This window comes from Miniopterus schreibersii, assembly GCF_964146895.1.
Source record: "Miniopterus schreibersii genome assembly, chromosome: 6".
NCBI classification, from domain to species: domain Eukaryota; kingdom Metazoa; phylum Chordata; class Mammalia; order Chiroptera; family Miniopteridae; genus Miniopterus; species Miniopterus schreibersii.
In genome coordinates, this window is record NC_138107.1 from 85806071 (window position 1) to 85822693 (window position 16623).

General features: G+C 48.1%; 1 protein-coding gene across 5 annotated transcripts in view; it reads left to right on the forward strand.

Moving 5' to 3' along the window:
• The window catches only part of ZDHHC14 (zDHHC palmitoyltransferase 14), a 151088-nt gene that overhangs the window by 57454 nt on the left and 77011 nt on the right, over positions 1-16623 (forward strand). Inside the window, exon 1 of one of the 5 annotated variants that reach the window (XM_081139902.1) lies at positions 248-315. The exons of the other annotated variants lie outside the window; for them this stretch is intronic. Coding sequence (XP_080996028.1) covers positions 281-315 — 35 coding nt within the window. The 5' untranslated portion in view covers positions 248-280. Of the gene's footprint in view, positions 1-247; positions 316-16623 lie in introns of those variants that run through there. 5 annotated transcript variants of the gene reach the window in all.

Here is a 16623-nt window from a genome sequence, read left to right on the forward strand (position 1 = left end):
ATGACAGTGGTGGGTGGGGCAGGCAGATATGTGGCCAGCCATCTAGTGACACTCTTTTCCACTCTATAGAGGGGACACCAGGAAAGGCAGTTCCAGCACTTTCCAGCTGGACTCACCCACTGCAAGGGACTGGACTCGTGCTGTCTGGTCCAGATTTGGGTGGTGCTGGTTTAGTTGTTTAGCTGTGACCCTCCTACAGCTATTCAAAAGAAAATGGCCCTCTTTCCTTTCTAAGGAAATGTCCTGACAGCCCATAAAGACAAGTGATGCTGGGAGCAGCATGTTTGCCCGAGCGGTTCTGTCAGCTGCGATCAGGTAGGTGGAGGCACACTGGGTGATGGGACCCTTGTTAGTAGATGGGCAGACTTGCACGACAGTGTGAGAGGGTGCAGGCCGGATCGACCCCTAGAAGCGCTTAGTTTGGAAAGTGGGAGACCTGAGAAAACTGGAAAAGACAAAGAGCCACAGCCTCCTGTTCCTCTTGTCTCTCGGTGTTTGGAACATGGCGTAAGTAGGGTGTTGACCTTTGAAAGCTGTTTCTCGCACCCATGGCCTTGCTCATACATTTGTGCATTGATAGCGATGTTTTCCTAAACTCCTCCATGCCCCCAGCAACACCTCCCCAGAAGAAGCACTTATTGACCCCAAAGGGAAAATCACCTCTAATGAAAATAAGCCAGTGGGTCTGTCCAGCATTCCCATGCAAAGAAGTTCCTCCCAGGTGAAGGTGGCCCTTTCCGATGGATATGCTCTTAGATGCAGGCTAATTCTCAAGCCGAGCAGAAGTTGCTAGACTTTGTCCCACTCCCCAGCTCCTCACCCCAGCTTTTATTGATCATATCTTAAAAAAAAAACACCACTACTGATAAAGCTTTAAAAAATCGTAGTAAGCAAATATTTTTAAAATGAGTAATAAAATTCAGTTCATCTTTAAGTATTTCACCATTACAGCCACAAATATAGGTTGAAAATCCTTCGATCTGGAAGCTCTGAAGTTTTAGAGGCTGATTAGAATAGTTCCCTGGTCTTGAGAAGGCTGCAGCCTGGGGTGTTCTGTTTGTATGACTATTGTATGTCTATTTTAATACCTAATTGCGTAACTTTGTTCTTAATTATATATGCTGAATAATTCCTTAGACCTTTGTAACAATTCATTTCTTTAGCCCTTTACTCCTGTGACTTCATATAGTTCACTCAGACCAGGAATTTTTAAATTGCTCTCCTTAGTTTTGTACCTAGTCACGTTCAATAATATGAAAGGGTTCCTTCTACCCTTCAACTTACATCTATAACTTATGAAGTCGATTTTAGGATGAACGTATGTGAAACTATCATTTGTCCAAATTTACTGTAAATGAAGATTTATGAACAATAATCACATTCTCCTTTTTGCCTATTCGAATGACCTGTTATTGTTTAATAAACCGCCCCAAAGCGTGGTGGCAGGAAACAGACTTTCTCATGCTATTCCTGGTCCTCTGGGTTGACTGATTGAGCAGGGCAGTTTGTGGTCAGGGTACTTCTGGCAGCTTCGCTCTGATAATGACCCAGCTGGAAGCCCAGGGCTTCTTCGCGCCCGAGGGGGACTCTCTTGTGGTTGTGGCTGAACAGTGGAGGCTGGCCAGGCGTCTCTCCCTTTCCCTGCGGTTTGCTTCAGCCTCTGCATGGCCTGGTGGTCGCGGTAGTCAGACTCCAGAGGTGGCATTCCAGGAAACCAGGCTGGAGCTGCAAGACCTCTCATGTCTTAGAAATCGCAGTGAAGTCTCCTGTCACATCTTCTTGATCAAGTAAGTCCCTAAGACCGGCCCAGGTCAAGGGGAGGGCAGTTAGGTTTTATCTCTCAATGGCAGGAGCAGCCAAGAATTTGCAGCTGTCTTTAATCTACCACATGACATAGCAAAAAGTAGCATTTTTTTTTCCATTTTAATGATTGCTTATTGAGTTGGACCAGTTAACAAAAGGAGACTTATTTTTGTTTCAGAAAAGCACAAACATGTTCAGTTCTCCTGTTGTGCTTTTAGATGGTGGTAGTTTTAGATTATACTCTACTCACAAGCTGGGCAGAGTACGTTTAGGTGCCCACTTTGAAGCTAACTCGAGCATGTCAGTCTCAGGTCCTGACTCACTGTAATTCCGAGGGCCTTGATGAGAATTGTCTCCTTGAGAACAGAACTCCTGGGGCTGGTGGTGGTGGTGGGGACACAGAAAGTCACAATGAGAGCAGTAAAAACACCCAAGCTCGTTAGGTAATAACCACCCTCACAACAAAACATTTTCCCAGTAACTCCAAACATTGCGAAATGAAATAAAGTGGCCCAGTCAGAGCCCTTTCCTGGAGGACCAGCATTCAACCATGACATCCACCTATGACATCATTCTATTTAGCAAGAGAGAGGAGGAAAAACAGAACTCTCCCAAGGTTGGTCTTTCACAGATGCCCTGCAGCTATTATTAAAATACAATGCGCTCAGGTGTTCTGCCCTAAGGACAGGTTGGCCTGGTGGCTCAGTCTTTCTGGAAAAGTCTGAGCTTAGACATTCAGGCTCCTCTGCCCTGACCCGGTCTGCAGGCAGCCACTCTGAGCACACTCGCTGGTCTCTTAGTGGGAACTGGGGAGGGTCCTTTGCAGCCTTTGGGCAGCCAGCCCACATGCCAGCTCTCTTGGGTGTGCCTGCCAGCAACACCAGTTCCCAGGGCAACTCTGGGCCTCAGTTTGCCATGCTCCTGGGACAGCTCAGTGCATGCTGTGCAGTGCCATTTACTCCAGTTTTCCACGGTCTTTCAGTTCTATTTTCCCTAGATAAGCCAGTGTCTGGAATTCTGTTCCAAGGGTGGAAAATCAATACATTTTAAAATGCTATTATATATACATTTGAAAAACTGGGAGGAACCAAAATGAAATGTCCAGCCATAGGAGAATGATTAAGTAAATAATGATACATTGACTTTCTGAAATGTTATACAGCCATAAAAATAACAAGGAAGATCATACAACAACATGCAAAATGCCCGCGATAGTACATTGATTACAAATGTGTTAGAAAGTTGTGGATATTCATTGACCACAAATACGTTCGAATGAGTGCAGTTGAAAAAAAGACTGGAAATAAAAATACCAAAAAAATGGCAGGTGTATTAGAGTTGTATGAATGTTCTTCATTGTTACTTACATAGCTTAAAAAACTATTATTTTAAAGATATAAGGACTTCAGGAAAATAACGTAAATGCATTGATTTATTTATGCATGAAAACTATCAAGAAATTTTAAAGTTAGATACGTTAATACCATGGTCGACATAGGTAAAAATACTACATAATCTCCAGTTTCTGAACCCAGTGGAAGAAATTGGGTCAGAGATAAAAATGAAATGTTTTTAAAAAGCAAAGATAATAGAGCAGCATGTTTGGGCAGTGAAGTGTGTGCTCACACATATTATAATGACATCCAAAAGTGAGTAGGGGTGCAAAGTTTTGCAATGTGAAAAATTCTTTAGGAGTAGAAAACTCTTAAGACCTGGAGCTGCCCAGCCTGGAGAGCTGTTTAGCAGCCAGCCACTCTACTCCTTTGGTTGTTATTGGGGTGTCACCATGTCAGTCTCCCCCGAAGACACGAAGGCCTGTGTGGGAAATGGGTCTTTTTCATTTCTGTAATTTTGGGGTCTATTCCAGTGCTTGACATGGTCTTCAGAGGCTCCCAGGGCCTGGTTTCAAGCTCAGATTCTTGTATTTCCATCAGGGGATTCCAATGTCTGGAGTGGGGTTCAGGAATCTGTTTTTATGTTCTTGGTGTGTGAGGACAGGCCTGTCCCCAGCAGGAAGGCCTCCAAGATGTGTTTGTGAGATGAGCAAATTAACAAGACTTGAGAATTCAGCCTTAAATACTTACATAGCTTGCATTTTCCTGATGACTTCTGTGTCTGCTGGACTTCTGGCCCCCGAGCCTCCCCCTCCTGTGGATGCCCCCGACCCCCAACACACCTGCTCTTCCCTGGGCTCCCCCAGCAGCCGGGATTTCCTTTGCACAACTGGCTTCCCCAGGGGATTCCAGCCTCTGCAGAAGGAGTTTGTGCTGGTTAATGCCATCTCCTGTGAGAAGGAGATTATCACAGGAGGGAGCTATCTAAAATTAAGAGTTTGCGGCTTGAAACAGCTGGGGAAATGGCTGCCTTTGTGCAGAAAACTGGACCTGTTTTGCTGAGCACAGTGGTTGTAAAACGCCCGGGGAGAGAAGAATGACTTGGAAGCTGGAGTAGAGGGAAGGAAACAATCGTTTAATTGTTTCAGCCTTTGAAAACACCCCCTGCGAGCCAGTTGCGTGTTCTGTGGCCAGATCTTGAAGATGCTCAGAGACCCTGTGTCTGTCCCCTCATCTGTAAAATGGGCGTTACAGTGGTGCCTCCCTGTGGATCAGATGAAAAGCTGTAGATAAAGTGCTCAGCATGGTGGTGTTATTTTCCTGATGAGAGCATGCATGTGGCATTCCTGCAGGTGGGGACAGGGAAGAGCAGTTCTGTCACTGAGCTGCCCACTCTGCCAGCAGCAAAGGAGCCTCTGGTCAGGACTCCTGTCCACAGCCTGATGGTGGGACCTGAGGAGGCCCTGGTTTCTCTTGTCCTGCAGCCTGAGCCCTCTGACTAGGGGAAGCTGATAGTGTTGGCTGCGGGATCCAGCTATGGGACAGAAGTGTGTGCCTGGGCGAGAGCGTGAGAACTTTATTTAGCTTGGGTTATGTTATCTCAGGCTTGGGAAGGACCAAGCTCTTCTTCAACCTAACCAATCAGCTTTCTAAACTTTTGCAGGCTGGTGCTGGCCCCTCCCCGAACCAATCCATTCCCTAGCCTGACAGGCCTCTGTGGTTGCCGTCTTGGCTTCTGCTGGGCTTGAACCCAGCAGAGAAATTTCCCCTTTACTGTTCCCCAGTCATCTTCGGGGAATGGACCAGTGGTTCCCCAGGGAATGTGTGCATCTGCAGCTTCCTACTGAAGCTGGCCCAGTGTTGCATTCAGCTTCCCAGTTCATCAGGCTTCAAATGCTTGACTCCCTTTGCTCCCTTTCCTGTTAATACCTAGCTACCTGTGCTGACACTTTGAAAAGCGAAGGTAGCAAGGTGATGGGTGCTTTCCAAAATCTGTGGTCCCTTTTAAGAGTTGTATTCACTTTTGGTTTTTAATATATTCCTATGAATCCATACAAGTGGATACCCACCCCCAAATTAAATATAAAGTATATATGTATTTTAAATTTATCTTTATCATAAAAGAAAAAACTTACTTGGCTAAATAGTTCTTATTGGGCATACGGGGCAAAGGTGGGTTACAATAAAGATAAAATTGCAAACAGTTGTTTGGAATTTTCTCTATTTTAGGCCTCTCTGGAACCACAGCTTAGCTCTGGATCATGTAGCTGTAATGTTTATCTACATTTAGGAAGTTATAACACTGTCTTTTGCTTCTGGGATCTTTGTCATTTATTTATGTTGCTGGAAAAACAAGTAAGAAAGGCTTTTCCTACTCTTTTCATTAATATATTAGGAGTTTTTTCATATTGTTGTATGAATGATACTAACTTTCCTTTGACGTGGGCAAAACAGCAAGCAATTTCCTATTGTGTTTTGGTGCTGTGAGTCTTATCCTCTAGACATTAATTAAATACCCTTTGCCGCTCAGTTCCTGTATCTGTCTGTTTAAATCAGTTTGACTTTAACGCAGAGCCACAAGGTGATTAAAGCAGTGCAGTGCCACATCCTGGACTGATGCGGAGGCCCTAACTGAGGGGCACATCGCCGAGGACCTGTGCATTAAGCGTGCTCAGGAGTCTGGAGGTATTAAACCCTCAGTCCCCTCTACCTGGAAGCGATCGTGATTAAGAAACGTTGGACAATTGTAGAGTTCCGTGCTATATGTTATCTGGTAGCAGGCTGTAAGTTATGAAGCAAAGTAATAAAGTGAACACTCGGAAGCCGACCAGCTGATCTAAACTAGAACTTGAGCAGCACAGCTGCGCTCTACCAGCAGCCTTGCGGCTCCTGCCGTCAGCCTGGGACCAGCTTCATTTTACTTTTTCCCGAGGGGAGGGAGACGCAGACTTGAGACCTCTGCTTGCACATCTCACCCTCTTTCCTCCCGACCATTTGCTGGACGTGACTTTCCATGAAGCGGGCGACCTGCACTCAGGTCAGGCTGGTTTTCTAGCCTCGTGCACATGCTGGGTGGTCAGAGAGCGGGACCCTCCCTGTCTCTGGGGAGCGCCCCGAAGGACACTGTCGGCTCAGATTGTCCCTGTGCACTGAGTCTGCTGCTGGTGACTCTCCGAGTAACAGAACCACTAGAAAGTTTAGCTTCGTATCTTTAACGCTTAGAATAGCTCCTGGGACTTAGCAAGTGCTTAACAAGTGTTCACAGTGTTTAATAATTTAATAAATGCTCATAGGAAGAAATTTAGGTGGAAGACCGTTTCAGGACATTTCGTTTAAGATCAGTTTGAGCATGTGAAGTGAAATATATACGTATATAGCCCGGCTGGGCGTGGCTCAGCGCTTGGCCATCGACCCAGGATCCAGAAGATCACAGTTCGATTCCGGGTTGCGGGCTCGATCCCCAGTCGGGGGCGTGCAAGAGGCAGCTGATCAATGACTCTCTCATCATTGGTGTTTCTCTCTTTCTCCCTCTCCCTTCCTTCCTCTGAAATCAATAAAGATATATTTTAAAATATATATATATATGTGTGTATATATGTATATAGATAATACATTTTTTTAGCCATGAAGTGGGTTGGATCTGTGACCTCTCCAGCCCAGTAGCACCAAGGGGGGAGGGGCGAGCCCACATCTGGAGCTCCTGTGTTCTCCTTAGAGTCAGGGGCGGGAAGCTCATTCATTTTCTACTCTGCACAGCACCTGGCACGCTGCTTTGCATGTAGCTGGGACTCAATAAATATTTATGGAATGATTGATTGGACTGGGTTAGTGTCCCTGGAAATGGAAAGAAAGGAGATGAAATAATTGAAAGGCTTTGTAAATGGAAAAACTGTAGGATTTGATGAATACATTTGTAATGAGATCATGTGGGTTTCCTCCTTTACTTTTTTAATCAACTTCTGTAAATGAGCTGAATGTGAATTTCTGCATTAAAATTTAATTTGTTAAACTCAGAAATCAAAGGCTCAAATCAACCATTTTGGTGGGGAGTCCCCAAGCCATAGGCCCCTTAATCTGGCTCAAGTCTCGTAATAGGTGCTTTCGTGACAAGTGGCCTTGGCTGTCACCCCATCAACAGCTCTGGCTCCATAAACTGGCAGCTAATAGGAAACTGAAATGGATGTGGGACAGGCTGAGACTGAGTGTAACCACAGAGTCTGCACGTGGCAGGCAGCTTGGTCATAATTCTGAGGATCATTTTGATTATCAAATTATCTCTTGTACAGATTTGCCATTTTCAGAAGCGCTAAGAGCTCTCCCACTGGGCTGGCTCAGAGAAGCCAGAGTGCTTCTCCTGCCAGACCCACCTCCCCCTTTGTCATAGTATCAGCCGCTGAGTGTCATCTCATCTATTCCATATAGCAGCCCTCCAGGCAGACACTGTTACTATCCCACTTCCCAGGGAAGAAAAGCAGCCCTCACTTCCCTCCTCTCCCACCACCTTAGTCTAAACCACCAGCACCTCCTTCCTAAGTGCAGGTCTCCCCTCCCCACATCCATTCTGGGGCCAGGTGGATCCTCTGTATATTCAGTCCCCATCTGTCACCTCCTGGCTCAGAACAGCACTGGGTCCCACCTGGACCACCTGTGGGCCTCACCCTGCCTCCGCTGCCCTCACTCTGAGTTCCAGCCACACTGCCCTCTTATTCTAACAACCTGGGTGCTGCTTCCATCCCCGGGCCCTGCCTGTTCCCTGCCCTTCCCTTCAGCCATCACTTCCCAGGGGAGGCACAGCCAGTTCTAGAATTGGAGAGTGAGGCTTGGGGCAGATTCTGCTCTTCTGTGGGTGGGACAGCTGACATACAAAGGGAAGCCCTGTTCTTTACACATTTAATTCATTTGCCGGGGATCTGAGTGTCCGTCCTGTGTCAGGCCTTGCTCTAGCTGCTGGGAATATCACAGTCAGCCAAGCCGAGTCCCCGCTCTCATGCAGCTTGCGATCTGGGACAGTGGAGGCAAAGTTCACAACAGGACAGGCAGGCTGGGAGCTGGGAAAGGAATAAAGCAGGTGAGGCGGGGAGCCTGGAGGAGGGACCTGTGTGGAAGACATCGGGGAGTTTTAAGCAGAGGAGTTCCGTAGCAGGTTTTACAAGTTCTCCTGGCACTTGAAGGGGCAGAAACAGGTTGACCAACTGCGATGCTATTGCAACGGTACAGGCAAAGATGGTGCTCAGACCAGGTGGTGTTTTGAAGGTGCAGAGGGGGTCGGAATGAGATGTGGTTTGAGGTCGGGCCTACAGGCTTTGCTGAGAGACTGGATGTGGGCGTGAGGGGAGTCAGGGATGAGAGGAGTCCCAGTTGCTGAGGTTTGATCAGGGTTTCACTCTGTGCCTATCACTGTGATCTTTCCTCTGTGACATGTGCATGTGCCTTCTCAGAGAAGGTGCTCAGTCCCTGTGCCTTGAGCCTCTGGTCTGGGTCACTCCTGGCTTTACTCTCTGAAAGAAACATTCCTCCTGGGGCACCTATGTCAGTGTTTGCTTCTCCGTTAATTAGTGTGACTATTGGACCAAGTCCCTCACCAGACCAGGCTCATCAAAGCAGAGCTCCCTCCTCGTTCTCCCCTCTTCCCCCTCCTGCTCCTTCACTGCCTGGCCTTGTATCTCTAGTGCCTAGCACAGTGGCACATAGTAGGTGTGCAACAAAAGCCTGAATGCCTGAATGAGGCTGGGAGAAGTTAAGAAACTTGCCCAGATCCTGTAGGTAGCAAGTGGCTTTGGCACCACTCTTCACCTAAGGGAGCTCCCCCCCCCCCCATGGCTTTAGGGGCCGCTGTCTCACAGATGTGCTCTCCCCCCCCCCCCCGTCCCTCCCTCTCTGGCCCCTGCCCTCCCATCCATGTGTGATTTTCTGGAACAGTGCAGACCTTCTGGTGGAGGGTTTGTTTTCATGTGTCACCCTGTGACATGTGATTGCTCTCCTCTTTTAGGAAATCTGCCATGTGCATTCTGCGCCCCATCAGGGTTGCAGCCTAAATTAGACCTTCCAGCTGTGTTTGGGTTTCGGGCATATTCATGGAGCCTTCTACTCCCTTTGCTGCCAGTTCAGGAGAGAAGTCAGCCTTCCTGAGGCCTCGACAAACAGTCCCTTGTGGGAGATGGACATTTGTCAGTGGGGGGTCCCACAGAAAGTGGCAGGGTCAAAATGGGGTCCCACAGCCCCACAGCATTCATCACGCAGTGGGAGACAGAGAGGGGGTGCTCCAGGACCCCATGGGAGGACCAGCGTACAGGCAGAATCAACTGGACCCACAGACCAGAGGCCAGCCAGTCTGAGTCCTGCCGGGCCTGCTCAGGGTCAGGGGAGATGGAAGGAAGGCCCGTGTCCCCCAGGGGCGAGGGGCTCTGCAGGAGCCAGGACACACATGCAGAGGGGGCTTGGCTCTGAGAGCCTCAGTAACACCATTTTTTTCTGCAGTTCTTGTTTCAACATCCCTGAAGTCAAAAGCATGCCAGTCAGACATATTTTCTAGGGAAAACAGTCAACAACATGAAAGCTCTCCCAACCCATATACCCCCAGCTGTAACAAGACTCAAACAAGCTTGTTCTCTGACCATGACCCGGGGCCAGAGGCACGGTCAGGAGGACTCTGTGGGCGTGGCTCCAAAACTCCCCTCCCAGCCTGGGGATGCGGTCCTGTGGGTCCTGGGCATTTGGGGTGGAGAGGCTCAGGCTCCCCTGGAGGCAGCTGCTCCATGTCTCCAGCGCCAGGTCCTGCCATCTGGTCTGGACACTAGGACAGCACACACGGCTGTGTGTCCCTGCCTCTAGGTGGCAAGTTGTCCACTGAACAACATACTTAGGTGTCCAGGTTTAATGCCTGAAAAGAGTGCGATCAAGGAGTGCGTTTATACGTGGTTTGGGACGCCTTGTCTGTAAAGAAGTGTGGTCCCTTACATAAGCCCTGGGGGTCCTGGCTGGCCCATTACTCCTGAGCGGCCTCGGACATTTCCTCAGTTGTTTCAGCTCTGAAATGAGTGGGTTGGACTTTATTATCTTTAAGGAACCTTAACGTTCCTACAGTCTTGAAAGGCCAAGGCCAGAGTTGCTGTCAGGTCACGCTCATGCTATTTGACTATGAAGTGCTGGGCACTGCTCACTGTTTGACATGAGGCGGGAGACCGACTGTCCTTGGGTGCTTGTCCCTCCCCTGACCTCTCCCGAGCCCTCTGACCCTTGCTCTGCCCCACTCTCCCTGAGGCTCTGCATTCCCAATGGCGGTGACCACAGTCATATGGGTCCATCCCCTCATCTGAATCTCAGTCTGGAGACGCAGGCCAGGCATTTGTTACTGTTTCCATTTGGAAGAGGCTGACCTGAGGTTGAGGGAGGACATCCGGGAAACACGTGGACTGGACTCCAAGGCTCCTGCCACTCTTCCCAAATTCATGCAAGAGGCCCAAGACTGGGCAGATTCTTACAAAGGGGAACACGACTGGCTTTTCTGTAGAGTGCGGCCACTTGGAGAACACCCATTCTTGTAAACTCTTTTGTTGCAAGTGAAACTTCGATTCCTTAAGGCAGTTTAAAGGGAAATAACTTTATAAATATCTAAGAAATTCAAAGAGAGAAAATGTTAAATTGCGTTTTGTAGGCTCTGAGGTCTCAGGTCCATTTGATTTCCTGAATGTATAATCTTAATCCGTTTCATGTCCTGCATTTGAATAGTAAGGGGACTCGAAACCCACAGGCAAGGGATGACATGACATGCTGACAGCCTGCCTTCTTGGCCACAAAGAAGAAGTATTTTTTTGTCTCATTTTCCCCGGAAATAACCTCACTTGAACTTGTTACCTCAGCTTCTCTGTACAGTTGTCTGACGCTATTTAATGGGACTAGGGCTTCCTAGAACTCTTCTTTGGGCTTGTTTTTCTTTCCTTTTAAAGCAGATGTGGGAGAAGTGAACCCCGAGGAGATTGAGAGTTTTTGCAAACTCCATCCCTCCTGCCCTGTCCAAAGCTCCCATTTGTGGATTTCTTGCCAAGCACTAAAGAAAAGCAGACGCCTATATTTTGGAGCATTTAAAGAAGCACTAATTTTGTTGTCCTGTGTAACACTGAGACTTTTCTAAGGTGCTCTAAAATTGGGGCGGAGTCCACGTCTTCTGTGCTTCTTCTTTCTTTCCTGTAACGACCGTGTGGTGGCCGAGCACGGAGGCGCTGGGGAGGAGCGCAGAGGACCCGCGCCCCGAGGGATGGAGGAAGCAAGAAGGGCTGGAGCCAGGAAGGCGTGGGGGGCGCACAGAGGGGGGCGCACAGGGCCGACGTCTGGGGGGCATGTTGCGGAGTCTGGGCGGGTGGCTGCGCCTTAATTACGGGGGGGACGGAAAGCGGCCGGGTGGAAGGGCGAGGCGCCGTGGCTCACCAGGTGGCAGGGGAGCCGGAGGATGTGGAGGAGGCTGACCACCCACGTGGGCCTTGGTGCGGGAACGTGGTCCCCCCGGCCTGCCCAGGCCGTGAGTTGCTGCCAGGACCAGTCCCGAGGGAGAGGCGGAGGGGTCCAGGGTCAGAGAAGCAGGACTGTGTTGAGGACAGACGAGGTAACGGAGGGGAAATGCCATGTTGGATACGGAGGACACGGAGGGAGAGAGGATGGGAGCAGCTCCGACGGGTGAGGAGGCGGGCGGAGGCCACTGCAGGAAGCAGGTCGGGCTGAGTGTGCAGCCGGGGCTGTGGACATCGGCAGAGTTGACTTACCTGTGCACCTCCTAGGGCAGGGGCCACACCTGCGTCACTTTGGACCCACGGCCCCACCTCCGGGCAGGTGTTGCGCTCAGCTCTCTTCTGATTTGATGCTTAGTGTGACTGCAGTAGATGGAACAGGCACATGGAGGCTCTGGGACCACGGCGGCTGGAAAGGGAGCACCCTCCTTATGTTGGGTCTTAGTCCATGTGGGCTGCTGAGACAAAAAGGTTGGATAGCTTACAAACGACAGAAATTTACCTCTCACAGTGCCGGAGGCTGGGAAGTTCACAATCAAGGCACCAGCATGGTCACAGTCTGGAGCGAGCCCGCTCCCAGCTCATAGCCAGAGCCATCTCACTGGGTCCTCGCATGGTGCAAGGGCCTAGGCCTCTCTGGAGCCTCTTTTATAAAGGCACTAATCCCACTCATGAGGGCTCCGCCCTCATGACCTTCACACCTCCTAAAGGCCGACTGTTGTTTGTAAGCTTCCAGTTGGTGGTATTTCAGCATAGCAGCCAGAATGGAGTAAGACACAGGGAGAAGACGTCCATCTGGCTGGAGTGATGCACCTGCTCGCCAAGCAACCCCAAGGACTGGGGCAAACACCAGAAGCTGCAGGGAAAAGGGGTTCTCCCCTAGGCCTTCGGAAAGGAGCATGGCCCCGCCAGCAGCTGGATTTCAGACATCTAGCCTCCAGAGCTGTCTGCTTCTGGGGGTGTAGGGCACCCAGTTCGTGGTCCTTTGTTATGGCAGCCCTAGGAAACAGACACACATGGGCACTTGCATCGGCCTTCAAAGGCTTCCTCTGACACAGGCCGCGGAAAGCAGACTCGTCGTTTCCTTGAGCACTTCTCTTGGTCTCTCCTTACCTGCTTTTCTTGTGAACCCAGCAACATCAAGCATTTTGCGGTGAAGAGCCTGGCAGTGTAGAAAGCGGAGACCGAGAGGTCATTCTGCCCTCCCTGAGCAGAGTGGGTTAGGGAGAAGGGAGAGAGTTGTTGGGAGCCTGTCGCCAGAATGAGACGGGGCGCCAGAGGCCTCAGGGTGCAGGAGGCGGGAGGAAGCCAGGCCCTGCCCCGAGTAGAGCTGGAAAGGGAAGCCGACTGAGGGCGGAATGCAAACTAACTTCGTGACTTTGAACATGAAGGTGCCCTGGTGGGAGCCAGTCCTGCTTCGGGGAGTGATTCTGACTGTAGTGAGGAAGGGGGACGGCGTTTAGGAACCCTGGGTTCCATCGCTCACGTGATCGACTTCGGGAACTGGAAAAGGGGGAGTTTCTAGGGGTTTCTGGAACTTCAGTAGTTACAGGGAACTTGAAATGTATGGATTTCTATTTACCGAAGGTCTTCAAGGCACATTATCTCTGGAATCTTTTAGCAAATGTGTCCCACTGAGCGGGGAGAAAAAGAATCTTACTGAATGGATATCAGCACTTTATTAATTCTCCCTCTCGTCTCACTTCATTTCTTTCTTTTGCATGTAAAGACATTAAAATAAAAATAGGATATTCTGATAAAAGTGGTAGTGTATCCAAAGACTAATGCTGAAACATCTGTTAATTTAAATGGCAACTTTATTAATGAATTAAAGCTACTATTGCTTTTAAATATATATATATATTGATTTCAGAGAGAGGAAGGGAGTGTGAGAGAGAGAGAGAAAATCATCAATGATGAGAGAGTCATTGATCGGCTGCCTCCTACACGCCCCCTGCCAGGGAGCAAGCCTGCAACTGGGAATCAGAACGCAATCTCCTGGATCATAGGTCGGTGCTCAACCGCTGAGCCACGCCAGCTGGTTAAAGCTACTGTTGCTTTTATCTGTGTTTTCTTTGCACTGACTTCCATGCTGCTGTGTAGGGGTAACGAGCAGACTATGACCCCATATGCTTAACATAATTTGACTCATATGGGTTCTTAATAGCTTTGGTAAAATGGAACTGTGTTTGACACTGTTTTTGTTTGTGGTTAGATGATGTATTCATTTCTGAAAACTTGAAAAAAAAAAAAACAGAAAATGCTGACAACTTGCCTGATTTTAATCCCATTAGCCGCCTGCAGCTCCTAAAACTCCTGTAGCTGAACTTGCGCTGGGGCTCGGAGCGCACTGTGGGGTGTGGGCACTGCTGTGGTGTCCCTTCGCTGCAGAGCAGCATTCGCTCCGAACCTGTCAGCCCAGACCTACCTCACCAAGAAGGTTTAGGTACTGACACCCCCCAGACGTCATAGGCAGGCTCAAGTGATGAGAGCAGCAGGAAAGCTATGTGCTGTGTTGTACCATGTACTGGTTTCTGCTACTTGGATCATCCTGAGTATACACGCTGCCACCTGCTTATAATTATGGTGTAATCTATTTTATTTAAGAAGTAGGGATTTGTTTGAATTTTGTAACTCTTAGGTCTGCAATAGAGTCACTCATTTCATATTCAACAAATATTTAGGGAGGACTGGGCATCGTTCTAGAACAGTGTTTAGCAATGAACAAGACAAAGGCCAGGCCCTCCATGGCCTTAACATTCTAGAAGGGGTAACAACACACAATAAGCAAATCCACAAATAATTGTGTAATGTAATATCACATGATAATTGGGACCCTTAGAAGAAAATTAAAGAGGGTAAGGCAATAGACCATGACCTAGGGAGAGTAGGCTGTTTTAGTTAGAATTGTCAGGGAAGGCATCTTTGAAGAGGTGACACTGAGCAGAGATATGAAAGAAGTGAGGGATTGAGACTTTCGAATATTGGGTGGAAAGGCATCCCAGGGAGAGGGAACAGCCAGTGCCAAGGCTCTGCAGTGGGATGAAGTTGGCATATTTGAGGAATGGTAAGAAGGTCAGTATGGCTGGAGTGCATTGAACAAGGGGGAAAGTGGTAGAAGTGAGGCCAGAGAGATAGCCAGGAGCCAGTCAGGTTGGGCCTTATAGACAACAGTCAGGTTATTAGAGTTTGTTCATAGTATAGTAGGAAGTCATTTTAAAAAATCACTCTTAGTTGTATGGAAAGTTAAATGTTGAGGAGCATGAGAGGAAATGGGGAAATGCAGAAGCTATTGCAAGATTCCCGATGAGAAACGAGGGTGGACGTGACCAGAGCCAGGGATGAGCGACATAGGAAGTAATTGGAACGAGGAGTATTTTGACGGTTGATGTGACCTGCTGATGGATGGATTGGGGGGTGGGTGTCAGGGGAACAGCTCTGCCGATACTCTAGTTAGAGGATCCCAAGGACCATGGTTTAACCCCCCCATCACCCGCACCCTGCTCCCCAGAGTGAATTAAGGTCCATGGCACTTGAGTCCGGGGCCCCTCATTGAAGGCGAAGGATGAGCAGAACCTTAAATGGCTCTCAAAATTTAAAATAAAAATTTAAATTTTAAATGTGGTACATTTTTGGTAAAGAATAGAATGAAGATTTTGCTTGCTTTGTATCACCTTTTAAAAAAAACCCTTTCCTTAGCAACCTTTCAAAACCACAGCAGATGTTCCTTAGAAAAACAAAGTAAATTGCAGTTTTCAGCAAGAAGAGACCCATTATCGTGGGTTCATTACGAAGTTCGTTATTTTGCGTATTGGAGAGACTGGGTTTAATGTACAGTTTCTCCTGCTGGAAGGAACCCTAGACACATTCAGGACAGTTAATGGGGAAAAAGAGGCACATACTGAAAAGTCAGACTTTCCTTCCCTTGGCTCTGGCATTTGGGATTTTAAATAATTTTCTTATAGAAACAATACTCAGAGTTGGGCGGACTGTTTTTGGATTTCCCGTTTCCTTTCCTCGTTCTGCTATTATTCCTTCCTTCCTTCCCCCAAGGCTGTTTATCAGATTTTTCCCCAGCAAAAAATAATTTGACATGCTTTATGATATCTAAATGTTTCTAAGACAACTGTGTTACTGCTTTAGGCTACTTTTTAAAAAAATGTGCAAAATTGAAATAACGTGATTTTGGGGGGTAGAGGGCATTGGCTATTTCTTGGTCTTTCTCTGAATAATTATCCCAGGAATCTGTTCTGCTCTAACTTTGCTATGTCTTTGGATAGTTTGCTGTTCTTTAAGACGACATGTGTAGCCTGTGATTAGATATCTTCATTGCACCAAAATTTAAATTGTGATAGTAAAACTGTGTCAGCCCTAGTCTTGAATCTGAGAGGACGGGAGGTTATTAAAGAGTGCCTGCATGTTCAGAGTGCTCCCTGGTGTTGATTTGTTTGGGGACGCACAGACAGGACTAGCACCCTGAGGAGGCTGTGGGTCAGTGTCTCTCCGGTTCCTGGGGCCGCAGCTTTGCCCGTGGCGGGGTATCAGCGGTGAGTTTTGTGCTGAATCGGATTTGATAATACTGTCATCATTCTCCAGCTGACATAAATGCTGTGCAGATTCTCCTTTATTAGTAAGAATATAATTTATTAATGTTTTACTTCTTCCAAAGAAAAAACTTTTCCAGACTCTTTAGGACATAGGACTGTATGTTCTAGGCTTGAAGGGATTCTGAGGCTGAAGCTCAGCTTTTGACCACACCTGCCCCCTGGACCTCGGGCACTCGTCCTTCAAAGATGGTACTTTTCTGCACTGTGTAGAACACAGTTTGTGGTTCATAATGTGTACACGCACACACACACCACACACTGCACACACACCATGGGCTTCTTTGGGGAAAGAGAGTGATAATAATTTAATTGCTTATTTAGAAGTGAGTGAGTTTGTTGGAACAAATCAAAATATATGTCTTTCAGTGTCTATTTTCT